Source organism: Chiloscyllium plagiosum, chromosome 13 (assembly GCF_004010195.1).
Source record: "Chiloscyllium plagiosum isolate BGI_BamShark_2017 chromosome 13, ASM401019v2, whole genome shotgun sequence".
NCBI lineage: Eukaryota > Metazoa > Chordata > Chondrichthyes > Orectolobiformes > Hemiscylliidae > Chiloscyllium > Chiloscyllium plagiosum.
Genome location: NC_057722.1, coordinates 61,013,151 through 61,036,574, shown reverse-complemented (window position 1 = coordinate 61,036,574; position 23,424 = coordinate 61,013,151). Strand labels below are relative to the sequence as shown.

The following is a 23,424-nucleotide window of genomic DNA, read 5'->3' as shown; positions in this document are numbered from 1 at the left end:
GAAAGGTCTAGGGAGGGGAGGGAGGAGTCTGAGACGGTCCAGGTGAATTTGAGGTCGGGGTGGAAGGTGTTGGTAAAGTGGATGAACTGTTCAACCACCTCGTGGGAGCACGAGGCAGCGCCGATACAGTCATCGATGTAGCGGAGGAAAAGGTGGGGGTTGGTGCCAGTGTAGCTGTGGAAGATGGACTGTTCCGCATATCCTACGAAGAGGCAGGCATAGCTGGGGCCATTCTAGTATATAACACTGGGTACAATAGTGGTGGGGACAGGTCTGTTAATGTATAACACTGGTACAGTACTGGTGGGGACAGGTCTGTGACTATGTAACAGTGGGATACAATACCCGTGAGGATAGGCCTGTCACTGTGTAACATTGGAGTACAGTACTGGTGGGGATAGGTCTATTAATGTGTAGCAGTGGGTTACAGTACTTGTGAGGCCAGGTCTGTCACTGTATAACACTGGAATACAGTACCGGAGGGGACAGGGCTGTCATTGTGTGACACTGGGATACATTACTGGCGGGACAGGTATGCCACTGTATAACGCTGGTGTACATTACTGATATGGACAGGTCTGTCACTGTACAACACTGGGGTACAGTACTGGTGGGGATGAGTCTGTCACTGCACAACACTGGGGTACAGTACTGGTGGGGACAGGTCTGTCACTGTGTAACACTGGAGTACAGTATTAGTGAGGTCAGGTCTTTCAATGTATGACACTGGGTACAGCAGTATTGGAGTAGGTCAGTCACTGATTACCGTTCAAACCCATAACCACCTCCATTTAGAAAGACAAGGGCAGCAACCAACACCTTCAAGTTCCCCTCAAGCGAGTCACCATCCTGACTAGGAAATATATAGCATTCCTTCACTATTGCTGGGTCAAAATCTGAAAATACCGTCCCTTTTTGCATTGTGGGTCAACCCACTGCAGTGGTTCACGATGCTAGCAATAGATGCTGACCAGCTAATGACGCTCACATTCCACGAATAAATAGAAAATATCATTGGAGTGCAGTATTGGTGGCAAAAGGTGTTGCAGTGTAAACTGGGGTACAGTACTGGTGGGGCCAGGTCTTTCACTGTGTAGCACCGAGATACGGTATCTCTGGGGGCAAGTCTGTCACTGTATAACACTGGGCAATAGTACTGGTGGGGACAGGTCTGTCACTGTATAGCACTGAGGTATAGTATTGGTGGGGACAGGTCTGTCATGTAGCAATGGGATACAATACTGGTGGGGACTGTCTGTTACTGTATAATACTGGGGTACTGAAGGGGTGGGGACCGGTCTGTTACTGAATAATACTGGGGTACTGTACTTGTGAGGACAGGCCTGTCACTGTATGGCACTGGGGTACAGCACTGGTGGGGACAGGTCTGTTACTATATAGCAGTGGGGTACTGTATTGGTGGGACAGGTCTGTAACTGTATAACACTGAATACAATATTGGTGGGGACAGGTCTGTCACCGTATAATACTGGGATACAATACTGGTGAGGACAGGTCTCTCACCGTATAACCCTGGGATACAGTACTGGTGGGGGCAGGTCTGTCACTGTATAACACTGGGTACTGTACTGGTGGGGGTAGGTCTGTCACTGTATAATTCTGGGATACAAGTCTGGTGGGGACAGATCTGTCACTGTATAACACTGGGGTACAGCACTGGTGGGGACAGGTCTGTTACTACATAGCAGTGGGGTACTGTACTGGTGGGACAGGTCTGTAACTGTATAACATTGAATACAGTACTGGTGAGGACAGGTCTGTCACTGTATAATACTGGGGTACTATACTGGTGGGTGTAGGTCTGTCACTGTATAACTCTGTGATACAAGTCTGGTGGGGACAGATCTGTCACTGTATAACACTGGGGTACAGCACTGGTGAGGACAGGTCTGTCACTGTATAACACTGGGGTACTGTACTGGTGGGGGTAGGTCTGTCACTGTATAATACTGGGATACAGTACTGATGGGGACTGATCTGTAACTGTATAACACTGGGATACAGTACTGGTGGGGGTAGGTCTGTCACTGTATAATACTGGGGTACTGTACTGGTGGGGGTAGGTCTGTCACTGTATAATACTGGGATACAGTACTGATGGGGACTGATCTGTCACTGTATAACACTGGGATACAGTACTGGTGGGTGTAGGTCTGTCACTGTATAATACTGGGGTACTGTACTGGTGGGGACAGGTCTATCACTGTATAATACTGGGGTACAGCACTGGTGAGGACAGGTCTGTCACTGTAAAACACTGGGGTACTGTACTGGTGGGGGTAGGTCTGTCACTGTATAATACTGGGATACAATACTGGTGAGGACAGGTCTCTCACCGTATAACACTGGGATACAGTACTGGTGGGGGCAGGTCTGTCACTGTATAACACTGGGTACTGTACTGGTGGGGGTAGGTCAGTCACTGTATAATACTAGGATACAGTACTGATGGGGACTGATCTGTCACTGTATAACACTGGGATACAGTACTGGTGGGGACAGGTCTGTCACTGTATAACTTTGGGATGCCGGTCTGGTGGGGACGAATCTGTCACTGTATAACCCTGGGGTACAGTACCGGTGCATATGGTGTGTTGTTGTTATTTAACAATTTATGCAGTGATTGGGCTTTTTAAGGGCTGCCTACCCCGACTGATGGAGAAGTGGGTGTGTAAATGTCGCCCTCTCAGACACAGTGCTATGCTGTGTCCTCACATCCATTGCCATTGCTGCTGCCTGACACAGTGAGATGACAAGTACACTTTGACGTGTCACGCATTTCTCATCATTTTCACTTTCATTTCCAGTACTGCTGAGCTGAAACTAGCTTTGTATTTTGAGTAGAGTAGTTCAAGTGTGCTTTATCTGTCCTCACCTCACTTTGCCCCTGTCAGACTATAGGTGGTAAAGCACTCTGCTTTCAACAGCATCTCCTCCCTGCAGCCATCTTTAGAAATCTGGTGACACATGACGGAAACATTATTGTTCCAAAGCAGTCACAGTTCTGACTGTAGATTATGGTCCTGTCATCTCCCTCCAGTTTAACGATGAGATCTTAATGATGGGCCTAGCTTTGACATTCCTGGCAATATCAACTCTGGTAAAATTTCTGTAATTATTTCATCTCTCATCCCATTTCTCATTCACTTCTTGTGAAAATAAATCTGTACTTGAGTGTTTCCCACCTCCTCGATTGTCTACGTAATGCCCCCTCCCCTCACCCAATAATGACTCGCTTAGCTGAAACTAATTGAAGGAGCTGAGATTATTAATCTGATGACAATATTTAAACTGATGTCACTGGAAATTTTCGCCCTTTCTGGAGAAAAAGAAACACTGACTTGCATTTGTGCCGAATCTTTCACCACCTCGGGATAGCTGAAAAAGTTTTTATAGCCACATTTTATTTTTGTATTAGTCTCCAATTGGGGCCATCGAAAATGGTTGGCACCTCCTCAGCTTCTTCACCAGCTTGGGTGGTCTTTCGGAAGAGATTCCTCAAAGCAACACAGACCCTAAGGGATATTGGATTGTATGGGAAATTGGAAGTCAAAAATCATTATTCATTAAATTTTTCTTATTTTATTCATTCATGGGATGTGGATGTCGCTGCCTGGGCCAGCATTGTTTTGCCCATCCCAGGTTGTTTTTGAGTTGGCTTCTTGAATCACTGCAGTCCGTATGCTGGCCAGAGCTTATGCTTGAAACGTTGACTCTCCTGCTCCTCGGATGCTGCATGACCGGCTATGCTTTTCCAGTGCCACACTTTTTCACTCTGGACATAAACCCGCAATGCTGTTAGGGAGGGAATTCCAGGATTTTGATCCAGCCAAACTGAAAGAATGTCAAAACAGTTCCACGTCAGGATGGTGAGTGGCTTGACGGGGAACTTATAGATAATAGACAATAGACAATAGGTGCAGGAGTAGGCCATTCTGCCCTTCGAGCCTGCACCACCATTCAATATGATCATGGCTGATCATCCTTAATCAGTATCCTGTTCCTGCCTTACCTCCATAACCCTTGATTCCACTATTCTTGATAGCTCTATCCAACTCTTTCTTAAATGAATCCAGAGACTGGGCCTCCACTGCCCTCTGGGGCAGAGCATTCCACACAGCCACCACTCTCTGGGTGATGGCAGTATATCTGTTGTCCTTGTCCTGCTGGATGAGAGGGGCTGCGGATTTGGAAGGTGCTGTCTTAGCATTGCTGAACTGATGAAATTGAGTTTGAGATGATACACGCTTATATCAGATACAGGTGCACTGGCAAGGCTGGCATTTGTTACCCATCCCTAATTGCCTTTCAGTTGAATGTCTTGCTAGGACATTTATCCAAATGATGCAGATTGCTGTGGATTTGGAGTCACATGTGGGTCAGACCAGGTAAGGATCAGTCCCAGAGGAGTTGGATGGATTTTTATAATAAGTTGTCATGGCCATTATTTCTGAGACTAGTTTTAGGTCCTAAATGTTAAATAACTGAATCTATATTGCACCAGCCACCACGGTCGCATTTCAATCTGTGTCTTCTGAACACTAGCCTGAGCCTCAGCGTACTAGCCCAGTGACTGTTCTGCCATAGCCTCTTTGCAAATGCCTTAAGGCAAAACCTGGGCAGAGTATAAAAATTGGAGTGGGAGTGAGCTTCATGGACCCCAGGTTTGCACCACTGTCTGAGGAGATTGTGGTGTTGTGGTTAATGCCAATGGGCTAATTATCATCAAACCCAGGCTCTGGGGGCATGAGGTCAAAACTCCAACATGGCAGCTGGTGAATGTAAATTCAATTAATTACAATCTGGAATCTGAAGATAGCATCAGGAATGGTAACCATGACAACTTATAAAAATACATCTAGCTCCAATCAATATCCTATGACCAAACTCACTTAGTGTGATTCTGTCTCACAGTAAATTAGTGAGTAGGCCGAGATCGTCATAGTTTTTGAAGAGTTATTTTCAAGTACTGCAGACTCTTCTAAATAAGTTCCTTCCAAGGAGATCTTTTGCTCCAGAAATGTTTTCATAACATAGATGACAGAATCAAGCAGCAGCAAATGCAGACCATTCGTCCTATCTTACTTCTGCTGGCTGTTTGAAAGAGCTTTACAATTAGTCCCAGTCCTCCTGCTGCTCTCCCAGATCCTATAAACACTTGAAATAGAAAGTTTTATTTAATTATCCCTCAAAATGTTGTAATTAAATCCACTTTCACCACTGAAGTCAGGCAGCAGATTCTGGACCACAGCACTTTGTCACATAAAAGATTCTCTTTCTCTGTCGCCTGATTCTATTCTCCAGTAATCTCTGATTGTCAAAGTGGAAATAATACATTCTTGCTGCATCAACAAGAGTTAAAGGAAAATGTGAGACATCAACAGGAAGCTGGGTTCAGGTGAGGCATGAGGAACAGGAAAGCTGCTCATTTGACAACAGGAAATGGGTTTTCTGTTTCATACAATTCATTAGCTCGCTTACCCATTAATGTCATGGTGGTTACACTTAATCATTTTGAAATCAAACTGATACTGAATTGAATCACAGCACACTACAGCAAGAAGGAGGCCACTCACCCACTGCTTTTCCTTCCAAACAGCACACTCGTCAGTCCCACTATCCCCTCTTTCCATACATCCCCATCAGGTACTTATCTCATTCCCTTTACAGGGCCTAACTGAATATATATCCATCACTCAAGTGGGGCAGTGCATTCCAAACTTTCTTCATTCATTCCACAATTCCTTTGCCAATCCAGTTGACATCTGTGTCTTCTGATTATCAGATTTTCAGAATCTGTTTCTCTTTCTTTTATTTATCTAAATGCTTCTGGACTATTAACACCACTACCATTCGCTGCCTTTTCTGTTCTTTGGAGAACAGCAGACCATAAAAAATAAGTACAGGAGTAGGCCAGTCAGTCCCTCCCTTTGAGCCAGCTCCTTCTTTCAATAGGATCATGGCTGGTCTGACATCCCTCATGTCCACTTTCCTGCCCTTTCCCTGTAACCCTTGATTCGCCTACTGATCAAGAATCTATCTCAGCCTTAATCCTACAAAAGGACTTTGAACCCCACTGCTTCATGTGGTAAGGAGATGCAAAGGTTCAAAACCGTGGAGACAAGAAATTCCCCTCATCTCAGTCTTAAGTTGGTGCCCCAACATCTCCAATCAATCCACATAACTGTATGCCTTTCATCCTCAGAATGATGCTCAAGAATTGCTTGTCTTTAATTTATTATTTTATAGGCTGTGGGCATAGCTGGGTTAGGCCAGCAATTATTGTCCTCCTCTACTTTCCCACAGGAAGATGGTGGTGAACTGCCTTCTGAATCACGGAGGACCTTGTAGTTCTCGCATGACTGAGTGGCTTGCTGGGCTGTTTTGAGAGGGTAGTTAAGAATAAATCACCTTGTGCCCCTGGAGTCACGTGTAGACTGAACTAGAAATGGATGTCAGAATGTCTTCCCTGTAGGACATATGAACCACTTGGGCTTTTGTGACAATCCAGTAGTTTCATGATCACAATAACTGATACTCACTTTTTAAAAATTCACATTTATTCATTAGAAATAGTTTTCAAATCCAGAAACGTTATCCTACCATTCCATCCAAAGCCTTCAAGTAAGATCAGATGAAACAGGACCAGTTGTCAGCCATTCAGCCCATCAAGTCTGTTCCACCATTTATTAGGCCCGTGGCTGATTTGAATGTGACCTTAACTCAAATTATTTTCCTGTTCCCTGCCATTCCAGCCCTCCCCCCACCTCCTTGGGTTTCCCTGACAATCAAAAATTTGTCCTTTCTGGAGTGCGGTGCTGAGAATTAGACACAATACATTGCTGGGGTCACACAGTTTAGCCTGTTTTCCTGATATTTTGAATCTGTCCTCCTATTTATAAACCCCAAGATCTCATCTGCTTTATTCACTACATGGCTTACCTGACTCAGCGCCTTCCAGTAATTTGTGCAAATGTTGATATGGCGTTATATGAAATCGCCTCACCTGCCAAACTAAGAGTGCAAAACTTCATCCGATTGTTCACATAACTAACTACTTCCAAACATGTTCATTTATTTTCACAGGATGAAGAGGAGGAGATCAAACAGGAAATTAATATGCTAAAGAAGTATTCACACCATCGAAATGTTGCCACCTATTATGGAGCCTTCATTAAAAAGAATCCTCCTGGAGTGGATGACCAGCTTTGGGTAAATTGATGCCAATGTTATTTCATGATGAGTCAGATGTGTTGCATTGAAATAAGTTCTTTCTTGCAGCATGCAATAAAGTTGGAGCTATTTGCAGAGGGGTACCATCCAACAAAGACAGTTCCTTAAGGCTATTTTGAAACTCTTCTGCTCTTTAGGTGTCATCCACTGTTGGGCCATTGTTCTTCATTTAGTGGGTGAACCCGCAATAGTTTGTAGCAGAGATAATATTCATCAAGGGCAAGTTGTACCTGAGATTGTCACTGTCTTTGTTCTGAAGGGGAAGACGAGATATGATTTAATACTATTCCAAGTAGATAAGACTAATTCCTATAATTGAAATGTCGCACTGAACAGAGGAATGATGCTCGATGTGTATTGAACCTTTAGCAGCACGGTGGCACAGTGGTTAGCCCTAGCGCCATGGCCCGGCATTCAATTCTACCCTCATTGTGACGTTTGCATGTTCTCCCTGTGTGTGTCTGGGTTTCCTCCAGGTGCTCTGGTTTCGTCCCACATGATGCGCAGACGAGGTGGAATTGGCTATGATAAATTGCCCTGTTGTCTCCAAGGATATGCAGGGCATGGTAAATGTGGAGTTACAGGGATAGGATGGAGGGATGGGTTTAGGGTGGAATGAGGTTTGGCACAGACTCAATGGCTTCTTTACACACTGTAGGGATTCTGTGATATGATCTATGTTCTATTCAGTACTGTGTTTACCATACGATGAAAAGGACAGAGAAATGATGGAGAAGGTGCAAAGAAAGATAAGTTACTAGATTAAGACCATAAGAAATAGGAACAAGAGTAGACCATGTAACTGCTCAAGCCTGCTCCACCATTCAATCAGATCATGGCTGATCCAATATTCCTAATGCTCTCTGTCCTGTGTTTTCCCCATAACCCTTGATTCCTCTACTGATCAAGAATCTCACTATCTCTGCCTTAAATTTACACAGGGACTCTGCCCCCACTGCTCTCTGCGGCAAAGAGTTCCAAAGTCTCTCAACTCTCTGAGCAAAGTAATTCCTCCTCATCTTAAACAGGCAGCCCTTTTATTGTTCCCTCTGGTCCTAGACTCTCCCATGAGGGAAAACATCCTCTTAGAATTGACCCTATCAAACCCCTTAAGAATCCCATGTGTTTCAATGAGATGCCTTCTCATTCTTCTCAACTCCAATATGTGGAGCTGCAGTCTGTTTAATCTTTGCTCATAAGACAATCCTTCCACACCGGGGATAATCCTAATGAACCTTCTCTGAACTGTCTCCATTGAAATAATACCTTTCCTTTTTTAGGGGACCAAGACTTCTCTCAGTACTCCAGGTTTGGTCTCACCAGCACCTTGTACAATTGCAGTAAAGCTTCCCTACTCTTACACTCTTCCAAAGAACCTGCTGCACTTGTGTGCTAGTTTTATACGTTTTGTGCACAGGTATCTCTAAGTCCCTTTGTGTTGCAGTTTTTCTCCGTTTAAATAGAATTCCTACAGTGTGGAAATAGGCCTTTTAGGCCAACACGTCCACACCGAACCACTGAAGAATAACCCAGACCCATTTCCCCGACCCTATATTTCCCCCTGATTAATGCACCTAACCTACACATCCCTGAACACTATGGGCAATTTAGCACAGCCAATTCACTAACCTAGACATCTTTGGACTGTGGGAGGAAACCCACATAGACACAGGGAGAATATGCAAACTCCACACAGACAGTCGCCTGAGGCTGGAATTGAACCCTGGTACCTGGTGCTGTGAGGCAACAGTGCTAACCATTGAGCCACCGTGTTCTTTTGTCCTCCCTTCCGCAATGAACTTCACATTTTCCCACAAGATATTCCATTTGCCAACATTTTGGCCACTTGGTTAACATATCACTCTCTCCTCTTAAACTGTTTGTATCCCCTCCGCAACCAGCGTTTGACCTATTTTCATGTAATCTGCAAATTTGGCTGCAGTACATTTACTTCCTGCTTCCAAGTCTTTCATGTATATTGTAATCAGTTGTGGCCCCAGCATTGATTTCTGTGGAACCCTTGGTTACGATCACCGACCTGAAAAATAACCTTTTATCCCCACTCGCTATTTCCTATCCATTAACTAATCCCCTATCCATGCCAGTATACTACCTCCAACACTATGACTCTTATCCTAGAACTTAGCCTTTTGTGAGAAACCTTGCTGAATACCTTCTGGAAGTCCAAATACAACTCAAAGCAACAGAATGTTGGGAAATTATTCATGTCTATTAGGAAGGACTGAAAAAGCAGTGACTCTCTACTCTAGAAAAGAAAAAACTGAGACTGAGAAGGGCGGCATGGTGGCTTAGTGGTTAGCATTGCTGCCTCACAGTGCCAGGGGCCTCAGCTCAATTCCAGTCCAGGTGCCTGTCTGTGTGGAGTTTGCATGTTTCCCTCATGTCTGTGTGGGATTGCTCCAGTTTCCTCTCACAGTCCAAAGATGTGCCATGGTAAATGCAGGATTTTGGGTCTGGGTCTAGGTGGGACACTCTTCAGAGGGTTGGTGTGGACTCGATGAGCCAAATGGCCTGCTTCCATGCTATGAGGATTCTTTGAGATGTGACCTGAAAGACATCTTTAAAATTAAAGAAGTGTTTGATGGGTTGTTTGCTGAGAAAATGATACCACTTTCTTAGGTAGACTAGAGCCAGGCACTAAAATTATAAAATGCTGATAAATCTAATGAGAAATTCAGGAAGACTGGTGAGAACATGGAACTGGCTACCACAAGGAATCATTGAGGTAAACAGTGCAGATGTGTTTGAGGGGAAGCTGGATAAACCATCAGAAAATAGATTTAGATTTTTTTGTCACGTGTATTCAAGTACAGATTTACATTGAAAAGTATATAATCTCACCACATGCAGCACCATCTTTGGTACAAAGGTACCCCTGTACAAAAAAACTTAGGTTCAAAATAGTCAAAGAAACAAAGTTTAAAAGGTTAAGCATTACCTTTGTAGGATAAGTAGGAGAATAAAGAAATAAAGTAATAATTAGCATTAAAATTCTTCTTTATATAAACAAAAAAAAGGAATAAAGGAGTAAGGAACAGAGGGGTATCATGTGGAGTAAAGGTGAAGAGGACTGGGGATAGGTTGGGATGGAATGCAAATGATAGTGTGAAGTACTTGGGCTGGATGGTCTGTTTCTGTGCTACAAATAATTTATAATAGTTTTCAAATGGGATTAATTACAAGTGATTTGTAACAGTGAACAGGAAGAAAGCTTCTTCATACAAAGCATTGCAAAAGAAAGAGCTTGTATTTCTCTGATGCCTTTCACAACCTCCAGACATCACAGAGTGCTTTACGCCAATGAGCGACTTCTGAGAGTTACTCACTGAATTTTTCTTTCATATATAGGGAAATAAAAAGTGACGCTGAAATTGCAGAAGTCCAAGCTCTTGTTAGATTTGTATGGACTGGAAATTTATGCAAATTATTTGAATGGACGTATTTGTGAGTTAAAATCAGCTTTGGTCAATAGATAGGTAGGCGTGATCTATATGGACTTCTGTAACGCGTTCAACAAGGTTCCTATGGGAAATTGGTTAGCAAGGTTGTATCTTGTGGAATACAGGAAGAACTAGCCATTTGGATACAGAACTGGCTTGACGATAGAAGACAGAGGGTGGTGGTGGAGGGTTGTTTTTCAGACTGGAGGCCTGTGACTGGTGGAGTGCCACAAGGATAGGTGCTGGGTCCACTACGTTTCATCATATATATAAATGATTTGGATATGAACATAGGAGGTATATTTAGTAAGTTTGCAGATGACACCAAAATTGGAGCTGTGGTGGACAGCGAAGAAGGTTACCTAAGATTACAACGGGATCTTGATCAAATGGGCCAATGGACCGAGTGGTGGTAGATGGAGTTGAATTTAGATAAATGCAAGGTGCTGCATTTGGGAAAGCAAATCTTAGCAGGACTTATACACTTAATGGAGAAAGTGAGGTCTGCAGATGCTGGAGATCAGAGCTGAAAATGTGTTGCTGGAATAGCGCAGCAGGTCAGGCAGCATCCAGGGAACAGGAGAATCGACGTTTCGGGCATAAGCCCTTCTTCAGGAATCCTTCTTCAGTGATTCCTGAAGAAGGGCTTATGCCCGAAACGTCGATTCTCCTGTTCCCTGGATGCTGCCTGACCTGCTGCGCTTTTCCAGCAACACATTTTCAGCTGATACACTTAATGGTAAGTCCTAGGGAGTGTTGCTGAACAAAGAGACCTTGGAGTGCAGGTTCATAGCTCATTGAAAATAGAGTCACAGGTAGATAAGATAGCGAAGAAGGCATTTGGTATGTTTTCTTTTATTGGTCTGAGCATTGAGTACAGGGGTTGGGAAGTCATGTTGTGGCTGTACAGGACGTTGGTTAGGCCAGTTTTGGAATACTGCATGCAGTTCTGGTCTCCTTCCTATCTGAAAGATGTTGTGAAACTTGAAAGGATTCAGAAAAAATTTACAAGAATGTTGCCAGGGTTGGAGGATTTGAGCTACAGGGAGAGGCTGAACAGGCTGATACTGTTTTCCCTGGAGCGTCAGAGGCTGAGGGGTGACCTTATAGAGGTTTATAAAATCATAAGTGGCAAGGGTAAGGTAAATAGACAAGATCTTTTCCCTGGGGTGGGTGACTCCAGAACTAGAGGGCACAGGTTTAGGGTAAGAGGGGAAAGATATAAAAGAGACCTAAGGGGCAACGTTTTCAAGCAGAGGGTGGTACGTGTGTGGAATGGACTGCCAGAGGAAATGGTGGAGGCTGGTACAACTGCAACATTTAAAAGGCATCTGGATGGGTATATGAATGGAGGGTTTTGGTGGGATATGGGCCGGGTGCTGGCAGGTGGGACTAGATTGGGTTGGGATATCTGGTTGGAATGGATGGGTTGGACTGAAGATGCTCTACATCTCTATGACGCTGTGTGGGCATTGCTGGCAAGACTGCATTTGTTGCTCTTTCCTAACTGCCCTTGAACTGAATGGCTTGCTACGTCTTTTCAGAGGGCAGTTGAGAATCAACCAAATTGCTGTGCATCTGGAATCATGTGTAGACCAGACTGGGAAAGGACAGCTGATATCCTTCCCTAAAGGACCCTACTGAACCAGATGAACCCTTATGACAATTAATTATAGTTTTGTGATCTCCACGACTAATAATAAGATCAACCTCAGGTGTTTGAACTGAATTAAAATTCCATCAGCTTTCTTGGTGGGATTGGAACTCCCAAAGCATTAACTGGGCCTCTGAATTACTAGTCCAATAATATTACTACTACACCAACACTGGTGGCTGCTGGCTTGGGGCAGCACAGTGGTTCAGTGGTTAGCATTACTGCATCACAGCAGGAGAGACCCCAGTTCGATTCCAGTCTCGGGTGACTGTCTGTTTGGAGCTTGCACATTCTCCCTGTGTCTGTGTCCCCGTGCTCCAGTTTCCTCCCAGAGTCCAAAGTTGCGCAGGTTAGGTGAATTGGCTGTGCTAAATTGCCCACAGTGTCCAGGGATGTGTAGGTTAGGTGTATTAGTCAGAGGTAAATAAAGGGGAGGGGTATGGGTCAGTGTGGACTTGTTGGGCCGAAGGGCCTATTTCCACACTGTAGGGATTCTATGATTCTTCCGAGACTGTTGCTCATCCTTTTAGTTTTCAGATCTTATGACGATTACATTGAGAATAGTGTACGTGTCTTGTACTTGAGGAGTTGCTTCAATGTTAGAATGTTTTTAAATATGCATTTTGTGAAGACTCTGCAGCAGCAATTAGCATTTATATAGTGCCCTCAATGTAGGAACATAACCCAAGACACTTCTTAGAAGTATTATCAAACAATATGTGACAGGGAGCAACTTAGGGAGATATTGGGGCATGTGCATAAAGGTTTGGTCAAATCAAGGGGCTTCAAACAGCTTCCTAAAAGAGGAGATAAAATAAATATGAGAACTTTCCAAAATTAAGGCATTACGAGTTGGAGGGGTCAGCTTAGGTCAACAAGTACAGGGACGGTAGGCGAACAGGACTTCAAAAGTAATTATATAAGACAGTTGGTCGGAAGGGATTAACTGGAAACTTTAGTATAGCTTTTCCCTCTAACATATAAAATATTGTTTCTGAGTGAGAAGGTTCTAAGTTGTTAGTTCTACATTCCACAGTTTACAACCATGTTCAGTCGAGCTAGTTACTATAAATCTGAGGAGATAACAGTGTCTCTTACCAGGCATTAATGTAGCTCATCATCTTAAGCTGTATTAGTTAGTATGTAATGAGCTATTTGTTATTTGAGTACATGCGTCTTCTGCTGAAGACTTATTTGTGGTTAATTCTTCATCACATAATGGGAATAAGCCCCATAGACTAGTGTTACAAGGATTGTTGACTGCAAGTCTACCCAAAGAAAACCCTAACTGAACTGAATGTCAGCTGCAAGCATCTCTTCTGAGAGGAGTGGGTTTTGATAATGGCAGCAGAGGTTTGAAATAATTACAGGTTGTCAGAGTGATTGAAGATAGGAGATCATCAAGGAGACTATTAAAACAGTCAAGTTCAGAGAGTTTCTCAAGAGCATGAATCAGACAGCAATTGACAATGAGCTACATAAAGAGATAATAAGACAGACAACCAAAAGCTTAGTGAAAGAAATAGGTTTTAAGGAACATCTTAAAGGAAGAGAGAAAGAGAGAGATAACACAAAGAATTTTGTAATGCTTAAACATTTAACTTGTGCTGAAATACTGAGCCTTTCATTTCCATCATTGGGAAACCAGAATAATCAGAAAGGGTGCTCTAATTTCCTCCCACAGTCCAAAGATGTGGAGGTTAGATGGATTGGCCATGCTAAATGCAGGATACGTGAATAAGGTAGGGAGTCTGGGTGGGATACTCTTTCGTGGGTTGGTGCAGACTTGATGGGCTGAATGACCTCTTTCTGCACTGTGGGGATCCTATGATTCAATGAGTTGAGGAGTAATTAAGCTGTGTGTCGAAACATGAGATCCTCAACTATCTGAGAGGATTAATTAACCAGAAAACTTGATGACTGTGCCAGGCCTTGAGGGGGACGAGGTCAGGAGAAAGAGGGGGTGAAATACTTGTGTGGGAGGGTATTAACTATGTGAGTGAGAGATGTTTTCAAATTCAAGGCTCAACAAAATGTGGCAGAGGGCAGTGTTGCAACAACAAACAAGAACAGAAATCCAGCAGTGTGGCTCTCAACATTAAACAGGCACTGTTGTCATAGAAGTTAACATTTGGCTGGTGAGAGCGAGCGATGTGTCCACTGTCTTCACCACAGTCCCGACGGTGATGGTCTTCAATGTGGTCCGCTTGTCTCCAAAGGTTTTGTTAATGCACAGTTGTTTCCCATTGAAGAGATGACTGGCAGTGTCAAACCCAGTTCCAGGGATCATTAGACTCTGGTTTTGGAAGTGATGGGAGGACCATCAGACGAGTTGATAGGATCCCCAAAGAGGAGAGGGCTTTTACCATCTAAATTGGGATAATGTTCAGGCCAATACACTGCATATTTCAGTAGGAAAATAGGGTGTTTGGGTGGGGAGGTGAGAACCAACATAAATTAACTCTGAATCTCTAAAAGGCTTCCCAATTTATCTAGGAAATCTCTTCTCATTCCTCTCTGTTTTCTCTTTTATTTTCTCTCTCTCTTCCCTCTCCACAGTCTCTTTATCCTCTCTTTGCTCTCTCTTTTCTCTTTCTGTCTTCCCTCTTCTCTCTTTCTCTGGTCCTCCCCACTCATTTAGATGTCTCTCTCTCTTTGTCTCTCTCTCTCTCTTTCTCCTTTTCTCTCTGTCTTTGTCTCTCCCACACACTTCCCTTTCCCCTCATCATTCCTTCAGCCCTTTCAGCCCCTAGCCGATTTCTCCCAGCATTGACGTACTAACCTTTTACTTTGTTAGATGTTGCTGGAATGAAAATAAATCAGCTGCAAGTTTCCAGATGGTAGGCGCAGGAAGCTTGGGCTCATTGCCAATTGGGTAATGCCACATGTAAATGGCACCATCCCTGCCAACACCTGCGCCAACTGTGAAAGCCTTTGTGCATTATAACTTACATGAATCACTTCAGGTTGAAGAACATTGAGGTTGTGATTGGAGATGGTCTGGCAATGGCAAAGGGTTTTAATGAAGTATAAAAGGAGGAACTGGTCCTTGTGACAGGAGAATCAGTAGTCGGACTTGAGATACATGGTAAAGGATTTAGGGGAGATATAGAGATTTTTGTTTTACACAATGGGTTCTTGTGATCTGAAATGTATTGCCTGAAACAGATTCGTTTGTAACTTTCCAGTGGAATTGGATCACTATTTGACAAGTAAAAATGTCAAGATTATAAAGAAAGAGCAGAGCGTTTTAATTGATTGTACACCTCTTTGAAAGAGCCTGCACAGTTATGATTGACCAAATGGCCTCTGTGTCTCTATGAATCTAATTGTACGATGCAGACTGGTTGTTGCCTAATTTGCTGTGAAGTGAGTGTATGAAGAGTGTCACCTTATGTAAAATCGAAGGATTGTCTGTTACTGAGCCATTTGGTCCCTACAATATTGCTGTTGTCTCTCGACAGTTGGTGATGGAATTCTGCGGAGCTGGATCTGTCACTGATTTGATCAAGAACACAAAAGGGAACACACTGAAGGAAGAGTGGATCGCCTACATCTGCAGGGAGATCTTGCGGGTACAGACGTTTCTTTTACACATCTGAAATGGATGCTTTAATGCAGCCCTGGTCAATGGGAATGGAAATCTTATTGTGCTGATCTGATTCTTCCTTGTGAGAAATTTTATAAAAATGGGTTGGGATAGGAAAAGGGAATTGAGGAATTATAAGATCTGAGCCATTTCATAATTCCTGCCTTCGTCTCACAGCTATTTATTGCTACTTCTAAGAAATGCCACCCATTTGTTGTGTTTCTTCTCCATTTCCACAAGAAAACCATTTCCATCCTATATTGGTGCCACTGATTAATATTCATTGTATTTGAGGTGAGACAGTGGTCCTGTTGTAATGGATTAATCCAGAACCACAGACCAATGTTCTGGGGACATGAGTTTGAAACTCAATATGGCGGACTAAAAATCTAGAATTATAAACAAGTTGGTGACCATGTAAACACTGATGTGTTATAACATTCAAAAATCTTCTGTCTCCCTTTAAGGAAAAAAAGTCTGCTCTTTTAACTTGGTCTGGCCTATATGGTCCAGACCCTCAGCAATGTGACTGACTCGGTCCTTTGAGCAATTAGGGATGGGTAATAAATACTGGCTGAGACAGTGACATGAATGAACATCACATGAATGAACATTTAAAAGAAAATATTGTTTGATTGCTCACTATTAGAAATATCTGTGTTTGGAATGATTGAACACTGTGTTTAATGTCTTTGGGTAAGCCAGAATGCCTTATCATTGTCCAGTAACTTGACAGCACAGATTTCAGATTGTCAATAGGAACAGTTGTGGCCATGAGGGGAAAACGATTGTTCGGCAACAATTGGTAAGATTTTTGGATGCAATGCCTGACGGGATAGTGGATATAGATTCAATCCTTTGAAAAGGAATTTGGTTAAATACTTGAAGGGTGTGAAGAAAGAATGAAGGGGGGGAGTGGGACTAATTGAATTTCTCAATGATGTCTCCTTCTGTGCTGTCCCATTGTCAGATTCTACAAAATTGCAAGAGGCAGTGAGGTCAGGACCAGCGCTATTTAAAATTCTTCCTCTTGTTTTTGAATCCCTTGCAACCTCCCTATATCTATGATCTCCTCCCACCCCACAACCCCTTTCACGTCACTGCTGGTCTAATTCTCATAATTCATGTATTTAGTTTCCTCTATACTTCTCTACAGCTTCTTCTTTCATGTCACTTAAAATTGACTTCTGACCAAGATCTTGTTTTTCTGATCTAATATGCCCATTGTCTCAAATTTTGCCCAATTTATATTGCACTGAAGCACCATGGGATGCTGACCAAGTCAAAAATGCTATAGAATGATCATACCACACGAAGAGGCCATTCTACCCATCACATTTGTGTTTGCTCTCTGCTAAGAGCTTCTGACCTCACCCTGCTCTCCCCTCCTTTCCCCATAGGCCTGTGTTTGTTTTCGGCTTCATATAATTAGCTGGTTGATTTTTGAAAGCCTTTATTGAAGCAGTCTCCATCACACTCAGGCGGTACACTGCAGGCCCTAACAACTTGCTGTATAACAGAAAGAAAAAGCTTTCCCTCATGCCACTGCCGCTTCTTTTAGGCATTTAAATCAGTGACCTCTGATTCGCAGAATTGTTACAGTGCAGAAGGAGACCATTCGGTCGTCATGCTGGGGCTGTTTTTCCTGGAGCATTGGAGGCTGAGGGCTGACCTAATAGAGGTTTATAACATCATGAGGGGCATGGATAGGGTAAATAAACAAGGTCTTTTTCCTGGGGTGGGGGAGTCCAGAACTAGAGGGCATAGGTTTAGAGTGACAGGGGGAAGATTTAAAAGGGACCAAAAGAGCAACGTTTTCACACACAGGGTGGTGCGTGTATGGAATGAGCTGCCAGAAGGAGTGGTGGAGGCTGGTACAATCGCAGCATTTAAAAGGCATCTGGATGGGTACATGAATAGGGAGGGTTTAGAAGGATATGGGCCAAGTGCTGGCAAATGGAACTAGATTAGTTTAGGATATCTGGTCGGCATGGATGAGTTGGACCGAAGGGTCTGTTTCTGTGCTATACATCTCTATGACTTCATGATTCTATGTCCAAACCAGCTCTCTGAGCATTTTAGCTTAGTGACAAGTTTTGCTTTTTTCCATAACCCTGCATGTTATTTCTATTTAAATAACAATCTAATTCCCACTTGAATACCTCATTTGAACATGCTCCCACCATAGGTAGTGCATTCAAGACCCTGACTACTTGCTGTGTGAATTTTTCTTTTCTCATCTCACAGTTGCTTCTTTTTCAGAATACTTTAGAACTCGTTCTTGACCCACAGTCAATGGGAATGGTTTCACCTCGTCTATTGTGTCCAGACCATTTCCAATTTTGACGTCCATCAGCCACAGAGGCAAATATAGATGGAATCCATTGTTCCGTGAACAACAAAAAAATCTGTAGGTGTTAGAAATCAGAAACAAGAACAGAAATTACTGGGAAAACTCAGCAGGTCTGGTAACATCTGTGGAGAGACAGGAGATTAACATTTCCGTCTTCTTCCATTCTAACACAGATGCTGCCAGACCTACTGAGTTTTCTCAGCAATTTCTCATTTTGTTTCATTTAACCCCTCAGCATTTGGGCCACTGTAACAACCTCTTCATTCACAGAGTGTGAGCATTGTTAGCCAGATATGCCTTTATTGCTCCTCTCTAGTTGCCATTCAGAAGATGATGGGGAGCTGCCTTTCAGAATCCCCATTGACTGTGTGATTTGGTATAAATGAATGACTTCAGATGAAAGTTAGGAGCCGACCCTGTTGTTAGGGGTGTGAGGTCGCCTATAGGCCAGACCTGGTAAAGATGGTAGATTTCCTTCCCGAAAGGACATTAGAGAGCCAATTGATCTTTTCCTAGTCCCTCCCCATGACATGCTTGCCCTTCCTGACAGTAGCTTTGCATTTGAGATTTGTTGCTTCAGCTAACTTCTCACCTGTTGGCTCAGTTCTAAGTTTGAATTTACTGCTGAATACCTGGTGACTGCTTTATCTTATGATTCTAGGGCCTGACTCATCTTCATCAACACAAGGTCATTCACCGTGATATCAAGGGTCAGAATGTCTTGTTGACAGAGAATGCTGAAGTCAAGTTGGGTGAGTGCAAGTTTGATTATTTCAACTTCTCTCTGGTCTCCCAAGGTGCTTGGTCCTGTTACCAGGAACTGGTTTTCTGGACATGGTGCCCATCCTTCCATTCTTTCTGACTGCACCTGGCTGTTGACCATTGGAACCAAATCTATTCTTATCTTCTTTCGCAGTGTGTAATAACCAACAAATAATATCTGGACATTCAGTCAATTTAAGCCTCTTCCCTGATTTTCAGTCAGATCATACCTACCTCGTTGCAGTGCTCATGTTGTTTCCGTATCCTCTGCCATTATCCAATAAAAATCTATTGTTCAATTCTTCACCTTGCAACTATTGGTCCTCTTTGTGGCTCAGAATCCCCAGACGTTGTTGTGGTATCTGGACAGACCAATCTATGCCTCCCAGTACCACACAGGGGCCTGGATTGATCACCGAGTCAATGAGGGGAAGCTCCCTCTAGCTCTGTGTGGAGTTATCCTGGTCAATCCTGCCCATGTTTTTCTCTTTGTCTGACATCTCTGAACCACGTAACTGTTGTATTATTCAATTTTTTGAGGCGTAAACATCGAGACTAGGTGCAGGAGAAGGCTATTTGACCTCTCTTGTCTACCTTGCTATTCAGTATTATCATGACTGATCCTTGATGTCAATACCATATTGCCACTTTCTCTCCATGCGCCTGGTGCCTTTAACATTGAAAACAAAAATCAGTCTCTATCATGCATATACTCAGTGATCTGGACTCCATAGCTTTCCACAGGAGGGAATGTCGCAGGTTCACCAGCCTCTGAATGAAGAAATAGTTCCTCAGCTCAGTCTTAAATAGTCTATCCCTAATCCTGATACATTGAACCTTAGTTCTCCACACCCCAACCAGGGGAAAGATCTTCATTGCATCTCGCTTCTCTATCCCTGTTAGAATTTTATACAATATAGCCAGAAAAAGTGAACGAGGTTGCCAGTTCTCATGGGATGTAATCCTGGAGGCTTCGTCATCTGAGGTCTTTCCTCTCATGGTGCTGCCTTGCGCATGCTCCCTCTAGTGGTCACTCGGTGCATTTCTGCTTGGGTCACTCATGGCCAAACGGAAAACAAACAGCCTCTCCCTTACCAATTGGGTGAATCATGTCCATCAAACAGACTTTCTTTTCTTTCCAAACTCTGGCAATTTCCCAACCGATCGATCAGTTCTAAGCTCTGCAGTCCTGCCACATCCAGTTGTGAATATGGGTGGACAATCAAACAATTCACAGGAGGAGCAGTTTTCAAGTTTTCAATACTATTGCCAGTAGAATGTAAGGGACCACAACCTTTGCAGTATTCAGTATCTGCATATATTTCTTAATGCTGAAGACTTCTGCTCCAGAACTTGCCACACACTAAGCCAACCTGTTCCAGTACAGCTACAACACTGAAATCTTCCCAACAATGTGGAAATTGCCCAGGTCCATCCTGAACACAAAAAGCAGGACAAATCCAATCCAGCCAATTACCCCACCTCGATTATCAGTAAAGTGATGGAAGGTATCATCAAGCAGCACTTTCTCAAAAGTGACCTGCTCCCTGATGCCCAGTTTGGGTTCTGCCAGGGCCATTCAGCTCTAGACCTCATTACAGCCTTGGTTAGAACATGGACAAAAGAGCTGAATTCCAGAGGCGAGCTGAGAATGAGAGTCCTTGACATCAAGGTTGCTTTTTATCATTGTGGCATTAAGGATCCCTAACAAAACTGAAATCAATGAGTATCAGAGGGAAAACTGTTCACTGATCGGAATTATACTTGACACGTACAAAGAATTTTGTAGTTGTCTGAGGTCAGTCATCTCAGCTCCAGGACATCTCTGCAGGAGTTCCTCAGGGTATTTTCCTAGGCCCAAGCATCTTCAGCAGCTTCATCAATGATCTTACCTCCATCATAAGGTCAGAAATGGGGAAGCTCACTGATGACTCTTCAGTTACCGAAGATGTCCATGTACAAATGCAGCAAGAACTAGACTGTTCTGACAAGTGGTAAGTAACATTCACACCACACGGCTGCCAGGCAATGGCAATCTCCAAGAGATGGAAATCTAACTGTCTCATTGACATCCAATGGTATTTTCATATCTGAATCCCCCACTATCAACATCCTGGAGTTACCATGGTCAAGACAGAACTGGTATAGCTATATAAACAACAGGCTACAAGAACAGTTCAGACAAGAAATCTTGACTTGAGTAAGTCATCTCCTAAATCCCCAAAGCCTGTCCACCATCCAAAAGTCACAAGTAAGGTGTGTAATGGAATAATCCCCAATTGCCTGGATGGTGTCAAGCTTCATTAACATTCAAGAAACCTGATACCATCAAGAACAAAGCAACCCACTTGATAGGCACCACATCCACAAGTATCCACTCCCTCCACCGTAGGAGCTCAGTGGCAGTAGTTTGCACTATTTAGAAGATACTCTGCAGAAATTCACCATAGACCCTTGGCAGCTTCCAAACCAATGACCACTTCCATCTAGAAGGACAAGGGCAGCAGATATTTGGGAACATTACAGCCTGCAAATTCACCTCCAAGTCACCCACCATTCTGACTTGGAACTATATTGCTGTTTCTTCAATGTTGCTAGGTCAAAATCCTGGAAGTCCCTCCTTAAGGACATTGTGGATCTACTGACAGTACATGGACTGCAGAGTTTCAAGAAGGCAACTCACCACCACCTTCCTAAGGGCAACTAGGGATAAGTAGTAAATGCTAGCTCAGTGAGCAATGCTCCCATTCCACTGGTAAATTTAAAAAAAAATCTAATATCTCCTCCTTTTTAATCATAACATGTTCTAGAACCTCACTATTCCAACTGAAACCCATGCTATAATGTTTTACTCCTTTGTGAATACAGCTGAGAAAGATTTATTTAAGACCTCACCTGGCTCCATGCACAGATAATCCTTTTGGTCTCTAATAGGCCCTACTCTTTCTCTAGTAATCCTCTTATTCTTAATATACTTACAAGATGCTTTGGGTTTTCCTTACTCCTATCTGCCAAAGATATTTCATGGCCGTTCTTTGCTGTCTACACTCTCTCTATTCCTTTAAAGGGCTGTCCTGTTTCTAATGAACTGTACCTGATGTATGCTTCCCTCTTTTTCAACCTCTCAATATCCCTTGACATCCAGACTTCCCTGGACTTGCTTTCCTTGCTGTTCATCTTTAGAGGAACATGCTGGCCCTGAATTCTCACTACACTATTTTTAAAGGGCTCCCACTTTCCAAATATAGACATAACCGCAATTAGTTGCTCTCAGTCCATGTTTGCCAGATCATGTTTATTAATGTTGAAATTGGCATTCCCCCAATTTAGATACTTAACTTCTGTAATGCCTATATTCCTGTCCATAATGACTTTGAAACTTGCAGATTTATGGTCACTATTCCCATAATGCTTCTCCACTGAAGTTTCAATCACTCTACTGAATATATTCCATTGGATTAGGTCCAGCACCACCTTAGCTCCAGTATCTACGTTCTGGCACAAAAAGGTTCTCCTGAATGCACTTTTAAAATTCCACCCTGTCTTATTCTCTCACGCTAAGGCAATCCCAGTTAATGTTAGTAATGTTGAAATCCCCTGCAACTATAAACCTGTTTGTCTATGAACTTCCTGTGAGTTGCCTTCATATCTGCTCCTCTATCTCCCTCTGACTGTTGGGAAGCCTGCAACAATAATTCCAGGAAGTATTCACCCCTTTTTTATTTTGAAGGTGTACCCTAATCTTTAACGTCTTGGATACCCCAGAGCATTGCTGGAGAGTTGGTAAACCCAGGAAGGAGGAAATGAGGCACAAAGCATCCTTTCCCTTGGCAGTACCTTGGCAGTGCCTAGCACAGTCTGATTAGTCAAGGACATTCATTAATGCTCTATATGTTTTGATTTGATGTAGTTGACTTTGGAGTGAGCGCGCAGCTTGACCGGACAGTAGGGAGGAGGAACACATTCATTGGCACACCCTACTGGATGGCACCCGAAGTGATAGCTTGTGATGAGAATCCAGATGCCACTTACGATTTCAAGGTGAACATTGAATTATTTATTTAAAGGTTGCAGCCAGCTGCAATGTATTTTCTCACACCACAATGTGATTGGTCACCTTTGTTATTTTAAATGCTCATTCTGGGGATCATTGAGAAGGCAGTGCCAATGGCAGGCAGCGAGAGTGGGAGAGACTCTTGGGAAGACATTGGAGCTTTTAATGACTGTTCATAACTCTAGGCTACAACGTGCAGGTAAAAGTGTCTACTGCCACGGCATCTTGGACTCCTGGTGTAACTGGTCGGTTTCGGTTCATTGGCTCAGTGGTTAGTCTGGTTCAGCTCATTGCCAA

The 23,424-nt window shown here is 43.3% G+C and overlaps 1 protein-coding gene across 7 annotated transcripts in view; it reads left to right on the top strand.

Annotated features, from left to right (window-relative positions):
- LOC122556119 (TRAF2 and NCK-interacting protein kinase-like) overlaps window positions 1-23,424 on the top strand; it is a 254,751-nt gene that overhangs the window by 142,066 nt on the left and 89,261 nt on the right. For all 7 annotated transcript variants that reach the window (XM_043702582.1, XM_043702583.1, XM_043702587.1 and 4 more), the window contains exons 4-7: window positions 7,108-7,233; window positions 15,834-15,944; window positions 18,973-19,063; window positions 22,984-23,114. In XM_043702582.1, coding sequence (XP_043558517.1) covers window positions 7,108-7,233; window positions 15,834-15,944; window positions 18,973-19,063; window positions 22,984-23,114 — 459 coding nt within the window. The remainder of the gene's footprint in view (window positions 1-7,107; window positions 7,234-15,833; window positions 15,945-18,972; window positions 19,064-22,983; window positions 23,115-23,424) is intronic.